General features: G+C 44.9%; 1 protein-coding gene across 6 annotated transcripts in view; it reads right to left on the reverse strand.

The window, feature by feature from the left end:
- The window catches only part of NLGN4X (neuroligin 4 X-linked), a 309,862-nt gene that overhangs the window by 113,653 nt on the left and 183,467 nt on the right, over positions 1–12,742 (reverse strand). For all 6 annotated transcript variants that reach the window (XM_029930273.1, XM_029930274.1, XM_029930269.1 and 3 more), the window contains one exon: positions 12,200–12,352. In XM_029930273.1, coding sequence (XP_029786133.1) covers positions 12,200–12,352 — 153 coding nt within the window. The remainder of the gene's footprint in view (positions 1–12,199; positions 12,353–12,742) is intronic.

Below are 12,742 nucleotides of genomic sequence, written 5' to 3' on the forward strand. Positions count from 1 at the left end.
AGATTTATATAGTGTGATCAAGTGGGATTTATTTCAGGATGCAGGTTCAGTTGACTATTCAACATTGCGTAGGGTAATGTATTCTATCAAATGAAAACCAGGTGATGACAGGTGAAAGCATCAACTGAAAATGGATCAGGTATCAAGAAAGGTCTAAAACTAATCAACTCTTAGAAAATAAAAATATAGAAGCAAACTAGCATCACCTTGGCTTTGGGAAGACCTTTTACACATAACATGAAGAGTAGAAGAAAACAAAAGGAAAAATACATAAATTGAACTTCTTCACAATCAAGATGCATTTGTGGTTCACAGGGCACCATCAAAAACATAGGGGGAAAACACAAAATGAAAGTACACAGTTGCAAATCCTCTATCTGATAAGAAATATGTATCCGGGAAACATTATTTAAAAAAAGAAACTTTTTAGAGGTGCCTGGGTGGCTCGATCAGTTGGGCGTCCAAGTCTTGGTTTCAGCTCAGGTCATGATCCTCATGGTTCATGAGTTCAAGCCCTGCTGCTTAGGATTCTCTCTCTCCCCCGCCTCTCTCTACCCGTTCCGCACTCATGCTGGCTCTGTCTCTCTCAAAAATAAATAAATGAGGGCGCCTGGGTGGCTCAGTTGGTTAAGCATCTGGCTTCAGCTCAGGTCATGATCTCACGGTTCATGGGTTCGAGCCCGGTTTCGGGCTCTGTGCTGAGAGGTAGCTCAGATCCTGGAGTCTGCTTCAGATTTTGTGTCTTCCTCTCTCTCTGACCCTCCCCTGCTCGCGCTGTCCCTCTCTCCCTCTCAAAAATAAATAAAAACATTAACTTTTTAAAAAAATAATAAATGAACTTAAAAAAACTTTTAACAACTCTATAAACGCTGAGTACCCCAATAAAAATGGGCAAAGGATCTGAACCACTAGGACGGCTCTAGTAAAAAGATATGTGAATGAGTGTTGGAGAGACTAGATCCTCTATGCTGGTACCAAAGCCGCCCCTTGAAAGAAAGTCAAAGTTACTCACATTCTTAAGCAGAGTATCATATGGCTCAGCTGCTGCACTGTTAGGTATATACACAAGACAAACGCTTACCTAGAGTCCCAAAAAAACTTGCACATGAGTGTCTAAGGCACCGCTATGCATAATATCCCCGAAGTGGAGACAACCAAAATGCTCGCCAAAAGATACTGAATAAACAAAATGTGTCATATTCGTACAATGGACTATTATTTGAATTTTTTTCTGATGTTGATTTATGTTTGAGAGAGAGAGAAAGAGAGACAAAGTGTGAGTAGGGGAAGAGCAGAGAGAGAGAGAGGGAGACACAGAATCCGAAATAGGCTCCAGGCTCTGAGCTGTCAGCACGGAGCCCCACACTGGGCTGGAACCCACGGACCGTGAGAGAGCCCCCGTCAAGAGTTGGAGGCTAGCGCACTGAGCCACCCAGGCGCCTCCAATGGAGTATTATTTGGCCATGAAAAAAATAAAGTCCTCATAGGTGCTACAACATAGATGGACCTTGGAAACATTCTGGTCCATGCAAGGAGTGAGAGACGGAGACCACACGGTGTGGGCTCCATTTCTGTGAAAATGTCCAGGAAAGGCAAAGCCATAGAGAAGATATATCAGGGACGGGGGTTTGTTTCTGGACTGATGGTAATGTTCAAAAATTGCAGGGCATCTGGGGGACTCAGTCGGTTAACGGTCCAACTTTGGCTCCGGTCATGATCTCACAGTCCGTGGCTTTGAGCCCAGCGTCGGGCTCTGTGCTGACAGTTCAGAGACTGGAACCTGCTTGGGATTCTGTGTCTCCCTCTCTCTCTGCCCCTCCCCCACGTGCACTCTCTGTCTCTTTCTCGAAAATAAATGAACATTTAAAAAATGTAAAAGAAAAAAAAAGCCAGGTGTGGTTGCCGTCGGTACCCATCTGTGACTGTACTAATGGCCACTGAATTGTCCACTTTATTTTTTTATGTTTTATTTATTTACGTCATCTCTACACCCGACATGGGGCTTGAACTCGCAATCTGGAGATGAAGAGTCACATGCTCTTCCGACCGAGGCAGCTCATGGAATAGCACCCTTCACACATGCACACGGCGCATAAAGTGTTTTAATTCAAGGACACGGATGAGAATGGAGGAGTGGAGACATGCGCAGTGACTCATTTAGAATAAGATGAAGAAAGATGAGGATGCGTTAAAAGCCGTGAAAATTCCTGGCAGGGCCAGAGGACATGGACGCGGTCCTCTGGAGAACAGCTCTGATGCCACAGGGTTAAAAGGAGGAAATGTGTTAACCAGACAAGAAAAGCGGATGAAACAGACAACAGACCTTAAAAAAATTAACAGCTCTGATAAAGAGGACGCAACAGAGATGAGGTGACATCCACTCAGGATGCTTTCGTGGGTCAGAGGGGACTCCCATACATGTCTTAACAGAGAGGTATTTCTAGAAGATACAGGTTGATGCTTCAGAGGCCGGGAGAAAGCAGTGAGGAGAAACGATACTCAGAGGTTCAGAATGTACGGAAAACAGGCATTCTTGTGGGGTGTCTTCTGCGTGTCCAGAAAGCAGAGGATGGAGTAAAAAAATGTTTATACATAGGGGGCCCCTGGGCGGCTCAGTCGGTTGAGCGTCCGACTTCAGCTCAGGTCATGATCTCTTGGTGGGTTAGTTCGAGACCCACATAGGGCTTTATGCTGACAGCTCAGAGCCTGGAGCTGCTTCAGGTTCTGTGTCTCCTTCTGTTTCTGACCCTCTCTTGCTTGTACTCTGATTCTCTCTCTCAAAAATAAACATTTTTACATTAAAAAATATTTATAGATAAATATGGCACATTATACACACATATGCATATATCTGTATACAATATGTGTATATATACATTTAGGTGCACGTGTGTATATGTAACACAGCGTTAATAAAAAAGAGGAACAGAGTCGTCTGAACCATTATCAAGATATTTTAGTTAAGATGAAGGGTCGCTCTGAATGTTACAATTATTTCTCCATCCAAACGGGAAATATTTCCTCATCCTAAACCTGTTCTCTCTCGTCTGGTACAACGCTTACTCATACTGGGTAGAATTGATGGTGTTTTTCTAGGAGGTCAGGGCATTCCTCTGTCTATACCAAAATGTGTGTCCTGTTTTAAACAAGTTTATTTGTTTATTTTCAAGGGACAGAGACGGAGAGAAAGGGAGGCGTGGATTGAAAGAGAGAGAGAGAGAGCATCCTAAGCAGGCTCCACATGATCAACGCAGAGACAAATGCAGGGCTCAAACTCACACACCGTGAGAGCAAGACTTGAGCTGAAATCCATAGACTCTTAAGCAACTGAGCTGCCCAGATGCCCTCAAAGTGTATTTTTTAAGAGAAATTTTTAACATTTCTATTCAATTTTGAAAGACAGAGCACGAGCAGGGGAGGATCAGAGAGAGAGAGGGAGACACAGGATCTGAAGCAGGCTCCAGGCTCCGAGCTAGCTGTCAGCACAGAGCCTGACGCGGGGCTCGAACCCACGAACCGTGAGATCGTGACCTGTGAAATCACAACACTTGACCAACTGAGCCACTCAGGCACCCCAGAATGCATTTTAATGATGCATTCATGCTACCCACTTGTTTATGACTGTACCCATTTCACAGGACACAGATTTCCCTCTGTAATATCTGAACCTATCGTAAAACCTGTTGCACTGAATGCAATGAAAACCGTGCTTGAATGTCATATTATTAACAGAATCGCCAGAGCCTCCAACTGACTTACCCACATAAACCTGTTAGCTCATTCACATCTAACGGCCAAAGGATGGTTGCACGCAGGGTTCTAAAATATTTGAGACTTGTTTAATACTGGAAATGGCACACTTCATTCAAAGAAGCTATTCTTATTTGTTAAAATAAAGGATACACGATCCCGAGCATTATCAGGCTCAAAGTACCGAAGCATGATGTTTCAATATAATTTTATTTGAGAAATACATTTATGTTGTTAAATCTACAAGGCAGCTGCGGCATCTGAGTGACAGTTTTCTTCCCAAAAATTCACTTTGAATCGGCACCTTGCGTCCACTAGGGTCATTTTCACAAAGCCAGGACTTCCTGACATGTGACCTGGCAAAAATAGAAAGGTTTCTTCAAGAATAGGGTCCTCCGGGTATCCCTGCCGCGGGGCATGAGTGCCTGCATGCTGCCTCGTAAAGGAGGTGAGAGCAGGTGTGTAGGCAAACGCAGAAGAGAAAAAACCTGATGTGCAGCTCAGACTTGGATAGTCAGGGAGCGTCTCCAACTTAGTGGTTCTTAAACATCCTGCCTCTTACATATTTTTCCATTGTGTGACTTTTTTTTTTCAATGTTTATTTATTTTTGAGACAGAGACAGAACACGAGCAGGGGAGGGTCAGAGAGAGAAGAAGACACAGAATCGGAAGCAGGCTCCAGGCTCTGAGCTGTCAGCACCAAGCCTCATGCGAGGCTCAAACCCGTGAACCATGAGATCATGACCTGAGCCGAAGTTGGACACTTAACCGACTGAGCCACCTAAACGTCCCTCCACTGTGTGACATAAAAGTCTTGATTTCCTTCAATATACGGAGGGAAGGAAGAGAAGATGTGAACGATGGAGGGATTCATGTTGTTAGGGACTGTTTACAACCGATTTCTCTGACAGAATGATCAGCAGAATCTGAAATACCAGCCATGTCCAATAAAGCTAACGTATTCTGACCCTCAGGTTCAAGACTCCTCCTTGGAAATTCCTGCCTTCCTCCCGAGCACTAATGCCCATGACTGCATTCCTTGCCCGTAGAAGGATGCTGTAACCCTCATTGTTCAAGAAGACAGCGGCCACTTAACCTTCAACAACTATGAAGGACCAGCCATTCATACCCTGGGTAGGAAGCAAGAATAAGAAAACATGCAAAGGAAAGACTGTGTCTTCTTTTTGAATTAAGCATCCGAACCGGATTCTGTTCTGAACGCAAACCTTCCCGGGAACGGAGCGTTTTTAGGGGTTACCGTGTCTGACGGTTAACTCAAGCTTACACGCTACTCTGCAATCAGTGAAGTGGAAATTACTGTATTTACTTAGTAGAGTCTTCGATCGAGTGTGTCCCAACACCTTGATCTCCAAAAACGGCGATGCACACAGAAATAAAATGCCACCTTCCTTGAGGAAATTCTGAACCATTCACAAAGGATCAAGAACATTCTCCATAGTGTGGTAGAGACTGGTCAATAGTTACGCTCACATTACATTTAAAAAAAAGGCTTTGGTTCTCATTTCTCCTGACCATGATTTTCTTCACGCCCCACAAAATACACTGACACATCTTGGGGGTCTCCATGTGCCACAGACCTTATTTTCTTCCATGGAACCATTGGCTCTCAACAGAAGGGACGTCTCTGCCTTGTTCATGTCCACCCTTCCATGAAGTCATCTTCCTCATGACAAAGTCTTCCCCCCCCTTCCATGCCTTCCGTGTCTGCTCCCAGGGTCCTCTGAAGTCCCAAACACAGGACTCTCACTTACTTGCCGAATAAGTCAAATCAATGCCGTGGGCATTTTCAGCCACCAGGAGGCAGAAGAGGAAAGTTCATGCCAACAGTCGCCAAAAGCTGAAACAGGACCCTGAACTGGTCCGTTCCCAGAGCCCAGGTTCTACACCAGCAACAGCAAAGAGTGGTGTGGTGGTTCCAAGTGGGTATGGCACGCATCGAAACCTACCGATGAAGAAGACAATGGAGGACAACGCATTTGGGGGGAGGAGGGGGGAACATTTCTTGGGTTTTCTATTTTGTATAAATTTCGCCACAGAGAAGAAACAAGACTAACCCTCCCTTGAGCAGTGTATGCGCTCTGAGTGTGTCATCGGGAGTATACGCATCCGTCCACATCCCTGCCCACCTGACATGGGCACATGCACATGGTCACATGGCTCACCACCTCCACCACCCACCACAGGGCACATTACCCCAAGCGTTCCTTCCCATCCATTCCACACAACTCCTCTCACCTCTAGATCCCATTTCCTACCCCGTCTCCCCAATTCCTTTACTTTTCCATGATTATGTACATTTCCCTAAAGCCAACACTTCCTCTCTACCTCTTGAAGTTTTCACCGCATTTTATTTTTTAATGTTTATTTTTGAGATAAAGAGAGACAGACTGTGAGCAGGAGAAGGGTAGAGAGAGAGGGAGACACAGAATCAGAAGCAGGCTCCAGGTTCTGAGCTGTCAGCACGGAGCCCGACACGGGGCTCAGACCCATGAGCTGTGAGATCATGACCTGAGCTGAAGTCAGATGCACCATCTACATGAGCAGATCCTCAAAGGAGGGATTATGGTTTCCCGTTATATATACAGGTGTATGAACTTTTGACGTCATGGATAAGATGCGTTGCATTTGTAATTTACAACAAAATCCTTACGGGGCGACTGGGTGGCTCAGTGGGTTAGGCACCTGCTCTGGATTTCGGCTCCAGGTTTGCGAGATTGAGCCCTGACTGGGCTCCGTGCCCACCGCACAAAGCCTCCTTGGGATCCTCTTCCCCCACCGACCACCTCTGTCAACATAAATAAACTTTAAAACATTACAATAAAACAGCAAACCAAAATCCTTAATAAGAGATAAAAACAAACCAAAGACAGCAACGTGTCTAAGAAAAAAAAAATAAAACAGTGCAATTAGCAAAGAGCAAACACTAATCTCCCCCAAAAAGGAGATGTCCTCTGGTACAGCCACTTGACATTGTCAGCAGAGGTGCGGAAGGCGTATTACAGGGACCTACCAAGTTACCACGATGTAAAATGCTCCTGCCCGATGCACCCAGTATGTAAGTCAGATCACAGCTCTTTACTGGGATGGACCAGCCCTCTGCCCCAGTGATTTTCAGACTCCTTTTATGTGGTGGAATCAGACAGGGAACACCAACATATCAAACGCATGACAGCAAGAGTCCCTGGTTGGTGTCAAACAGGCACGTGCACATGCCACCCACCTCCCCGGCATTTCAGCTGGAAACTGAGACCCCACGAACGAGAACAGAACCGGGAAGGGGATCCACCGTAACAGCACGTCTATGGTTCAAATATCACGAATTTTATTCTATTGATGATGTTAATGTTTATTATTTTCACAGAGAGAGCATAAGCAGGGGAGGGTCAGAGAGAGAGGGAGACACCGAATCTGAAGCAGGCTCCAGGCTCTGAGCAGTCAGCACAGAGTCTGATGTGGGGCTGGAATCCACAAACTGAGATCATGACCTGAGCCGAAGTCAGCTGCTTAACCGCCTGAGCCCCGCAGGCACCCCAAATCGTGTGAATTTTAATCCCATGGCTCTTTTTGCTCAGCAAGTGCACTGCCTTTATTCCAAACCATGCTGTGTTACATTCAAAGTTACAACATCACTGCATGTAAATGAACGGACGCAGTTACTGACCTTAAACACAACCTCAGGATAAGCCCTACGCAACCATCCCAGAGACAAACATTTTAGAACAGATACAACATCTGAGAAACGAGCAGGTGCTTCCCGTACTTTTTTGAATCCTTGAAAAAGTCAGTTATATAAATCTACAGGCAACATTTCCTGAGACGGTACAATACCTGTCAGGCGAGAAATCCGGAGAAGTCACCATCTGGCTTGGTGGTGTTGTCTCTGTGGCGGGAACACGGGGCAGACGGGCGACAAATGCGCAACAGCAATCCCACACCCAACTGGCCCCTAAAGCGTTAGATCTAGATGTTGCTGATGGGTCACAGACCACCCTCACCACGTTCTATGACAATGAACGAGCGTTCAATGAACATTCATGAACAATGAACGTTCATGACAATGAAGGAGACCCACCGGAGGTACATAAGGACATAGGGGATGCGTCATACTCACAATTTTGTATCTAGATCAACTAATAGGTGCATCTGACATTTTTGTGTAACTATGCCAGTCACATCACTGTCTGAACTAACTCTGTAGTTCACCTGATTCATGCTTAATACCGAGAGGAAAGGCTAGACGTAGGATCTTAGTGGGAAAACTGTAGACTTGAGGCATCCCTCAGCCCTGACCTGGGATCTCAGCCCTGACCCCCACAAGAGGTTTCACTGGGCATCAACCCTTCACCTCCATACCTCTCTTCCTTTGCAAGTAAAGTGAGCAAACCCATCCAACGGGCTTTGTGAGGATTCAGTGAGCAACTACGCAGTTCCTGGCTGGCCAACCGCCGCCTCTCAATGAGCAGGTGCTAATGCAAAGAAGTCAGACTGCTGTGAAGCAAAAATAATTTAAAACACGCATGAAGCTTCAAACTGCAGGTAATGATACCCAAAAGTAGTGTTACGATGTGAGGTAAACTCAAATGGATGTTTAAATGAAGGTAGAATGAACGGACTCAAGATGGAAAGACAAATTGGAGACAATGAATGAAGGAATGGACAGGTACGAGCCCCAAATAAATAAATTCCAGGTATTTCTACCAGAAAGCATTCGTAAGGACATTTCTCTTATATTTCTAAGATCCTTGAATGCTCCTCATGAAAAAAAAATAAATAAGACGTAGATTTGATGGAACTCAAGGGTTAGATATTTATGCCTTCCTAGTGACCAAGGTGTCGACCAGAAAAGAAAATATGTTTATAAAAAGCATCTGTTTTGAAAATAAATAGAAGACCAGTCTGATGACTAGACTTCATGGAGGCATAAATAAGGACCTCCCAGCTCTGATGATACATACATCCCTGTTTGCCTCGCTCAATTCCAGTGTATTAATAGCATAGAAACAGCTCTCAACGTATTTTGGACTAGCCAACACATTATATGGCCAATGGCCGGCGAGACCCTATCACACAGTTCCGAGTAAAGAAAACATTCATATTCCAAAAAGCAAGTGTCTTATAATCATTAATTTTTTTTAAATTAAGGCTCAGGTTAGAGGACAGTATTTGATAGATAGTAGTGATCACGTGTTTCACCCGCTGCGATTTCATGTGTGAAGCCAACGATGATACTCATCCGTTGTCCAGCGGAATGAGTCAGCATGGAAATCAGAAGGGGATTCCGTGTTCTTGTTGCCAGTACTGGGCTATGAGACTTGACACGTAAAGCCCGTGGACTTTTATACTATACGGGCAGTCATCTCGCAAGGCAGGGGACGCTAGAACCCTGTACAGTCCCTCTGAAATGAACTGACTGCTTTCCTGAACGTCACAGCACAGACGGGTAGGGAAGAGGCTCCTTGACTTCTCCCTCATTCTGAAATCTGCGTTTCATTCCATGCTCCAGCATCCTGTCCCATCATTCCTGTGGGTAAACCCTCTCGTTTGGGTGGGAAAACAACGTTTATTACTCCATAAAAACAATAATATCAAACAATATTTTCCCGTCCGTAGACCGAAAAGGAGCATTTATGCACTAATGACTTGCTGAAGAGGAAACTCAATCATTCAACGTTTTGCTAAAAACATATCTCTTCGCATCAAAAGCGCTAATTAGAACGTGCGTCGCCTCGCACGGCGGTGCCATTTTATTTGATCATCTTCTTAAATATCGGGATGGCGATGGTTTAAAAATATTTCTCAAGGCTGAAAATAGCCTGCTTTCTGTGCGCTAAAAGGAAGTGCCCCGTAGCCGTGTTCAAGAGGATCCGGAGCAGAGGCAAGATCCGTGATAAAGATAAGCCAAGTCACATTTCAGAATCTCTCGCACTCTGTATAAAGGGCCAAGTTGGCACACTTCACCCCAGCAAATAAAAGAGGGTCTGTGGTCTTCGCTGGGCCTCCACAGTAGCTCATTCGTGGAATGTAAATAGAGGGGCATAGAGCTGCTAAATTGATTCTTTGATTTCTCTGTGACCCACTACAGCTCTCTGTTTTGCCAACTGCATCTTCTTTTTTGACTCTCAGGGGCAAAAGGTAGACTTAACATTTTTAAATGGGAAAAATTTTGAAAGCAAACTTTTGTCTTTTCCTTAAATTATCTGTATGTGGACATATGTAAATGTGTTCATGGATATGTAAATATATATACACACTTACATATGTATATATGTGTGTGTTCATAATCCAACAGCATTTCCTAGACCTGCACGTAATTTCACAAAGAGACCAAACTAAAATGAGATCACTAAGTAGAGCTACATCCTTCAGCTGGGCTTTGAGGGGAGGGATCAATTTCCTTTCAAATGTAACCTTTTAAGGAACATCAACACATCATGCACGCAAGAGAACATTCTGTTACTCCACCAAAGCAAGAACGTGTTCAATGGGCATCACTTCATTCAGAAAACAGAGCCCAGAGCCCCGTCCTCGGTCTGATGCTGCTGCACACGGTCCCTACACTGCCCTCCTCGAAAAGGCTAAGGCACTGCCCGGACACATTGTTCCCTCTCTCCACCTCTTTGTCAGGATGGACCATTTGTAAAAGATCAAGAAACACGATTTCCTGTTTCCACGACTAGCGGCCAAAGCAATTAGCCAGAAACTGCTGAAAAATGGTCAGAAATGCAGGCAATCATTGCGATGTGATGTTAAACACAATGATTCTACAAAGACCTGGCTCATAGGACCTATGAAAACAGAAGAAGAAATAAAATCATAAAATGAGAGGGCTCTTCATACTAATGCTTTTTATTTTCCTTAACGCACAAAACCAACAGGGAATTTATCAATGCTCCAAAAGGCTCAACTTTGCAAACATCCGTGGGTGATTTCCATTTGTAAATTACAGATGCATTTCCCACACTCACCCCCCCCCCCGAGTCTTTCCTAGGAGACTGTTTTCACATATAAATGGAAAACATGCTCAAAATAAAATGAAAACATCAAGGTGAAAATAAAATAATTGTTGGTAATATTTGTCCATTTGGAGAGCACATTTTCAGCCATAGTATTTCTTTGGCAGAGCTCCACTGGCTCACTCTATTTTTTTAATTTACTGTAGCAACACTGCAGCAGCCACATTTCACTCCTCAGAACCACACTGTCAGAGATTTTCAGCACCATCTTAATGCACTGCCGTCTTAAAAACAAACGTTTTCACGTGTGCCTAGGAATATGAGTCAGGAAGTGGAGAACGCTAGACAAAACTACAAAAGCAGATACATCTCAAAGTATCATCCGCCCCCAGTAATCTATTTTTCCAAGCCCCCATTGGGGAAAAATGAAATAAACAGCAAAATCAGGCAGAGCTCTGACTAGTGGATTTCCATGCACTTATTACCCAGCGAACCTTTTATCGTAAATCAGAAACGGTTGGAGAACCGGAATCTGAGCCAAGGTCCATTGTGTGCAAATACAAGGATCACAGTAACGCTTCAGCAGAGGCACATGGCTCACAGATGGCCAGGTAAGGAATTAGGTGAAAGATTTTTGACAACACAGGCACAGAGTGCTCAACCAGGGACCACCGTAGTCATAATACCCAATCAGAGGCGGCCAGCTAAAATGCTTACCATTCCCAAGGGCAGCCCTAGAGATAGAAGCTATAGATAATCACTTATTGCTTACGGCTAGTTACACCCTACATGCGGGTCCTGGGTCCACTCTGGAATTGACTGATCCTCTAAATGTTGTGCTTGGGTCCCGCCAAAGGTAACGGACACTCTGGACAATGTGTATGGTTAAAGTTGCTGCCAACGATGTTATGCGGTAATGATTGGACCCCTGTACCTGTGTCACAATTTCCTGTAACTCCCCCTTCCCAAAGCCCATAAAAGCCCTGCCCCGCCTTTGTTCGGGGCTCTCAGCAGGGATCCACTGCGCTGGTGAAGTCTGTGAGCCCGTAATAATAATAAAGCCCTTTGCTTTTGCATGCGTGACTCGGTCTCCCCGGTGGTCTCTGGCTTTTGGGGACGATATTGTCATCTGGGCATAACACCATCAGCAAATGTGTTCCCTCTACAGAGCTATGTCACCCCACAAGGGATTCATTTAGGCCAAAGATGGAAAAGTGTTTCAGTAAAATTTCATTTTAATTTGGGACCTTGGAGTTTGCCTTTGTTGGAGGAAAGATAGGGGTTTGCTGAAAGAGAATCCAAGAAGGAAACATTGCAGGGTGGAAAAAGGCAACCAAACATCTCCTGTAGTGAGCCCTGGGAAACAGAACGCTCCAAGGATTGGAGTGACATCGTTCAAATCCGCTAGTCCCCAGGCAATGAAAAGCAACACTTTGCCGCTGCCTCTTGCACAGTCACCCGAGGCCGCCACTCACCCAGAATTCCCAGCCGGTAGTTAATCGTGATCACGATGACGTTGCCGTAGCTGGCCAACACGCTGCCGTCAATCATGTTTCCAGTGCCTTCCATGTAAGACCCGCCGTGGATATACACCATGACCGGCTTCTTACTGTTCTGATCATGGATGTCTGGAAAAGAAAGTCAAGTAAGGAGACGGAATCACCACACTGATGAACGCATGGTGTGCAACGGGCAAAGGGCATGGGTTACTAATATTTTCCTTCTGTGGACTGGAATCAACCACGGTCTACTTGGGGTTCTGTACACCTTGATGGGACCGCCTAAGAAACGTGGTCAAGGCCATTATATTTTCCAGTCACAGGAATGGAATTTTCGAGAAGCACACGGACATTTGAAATAATATGAACGCCTACGTATATTTCTGTATCTATCCTAAATTCTAAAAAGTAGAGGATTTCGATGAAATGCTTACTTCCTCCACATGCTCAACTCCTAAAAGGGGACTTACTAGAGACGCACATGGCGTTACTGTGGCATCACCTCAGGAAGTGTGCAAT

This window comes from Suricata suricatta, chromosome X (genome assembly GCF_006229205.1).
Source record: "Suricata suricatta isolate VVHF042 chromosome X, meerkat_22Aug2017_6uvM2_HiC, whole genome shotgun sequence".
Taxonomy (NCBI): domain Eukaryota; kingdom Metazoa; phylum Chordata; class Mammalia; order Carnivora; family Herpestidae; genus Suricata; species Suricata suricatta.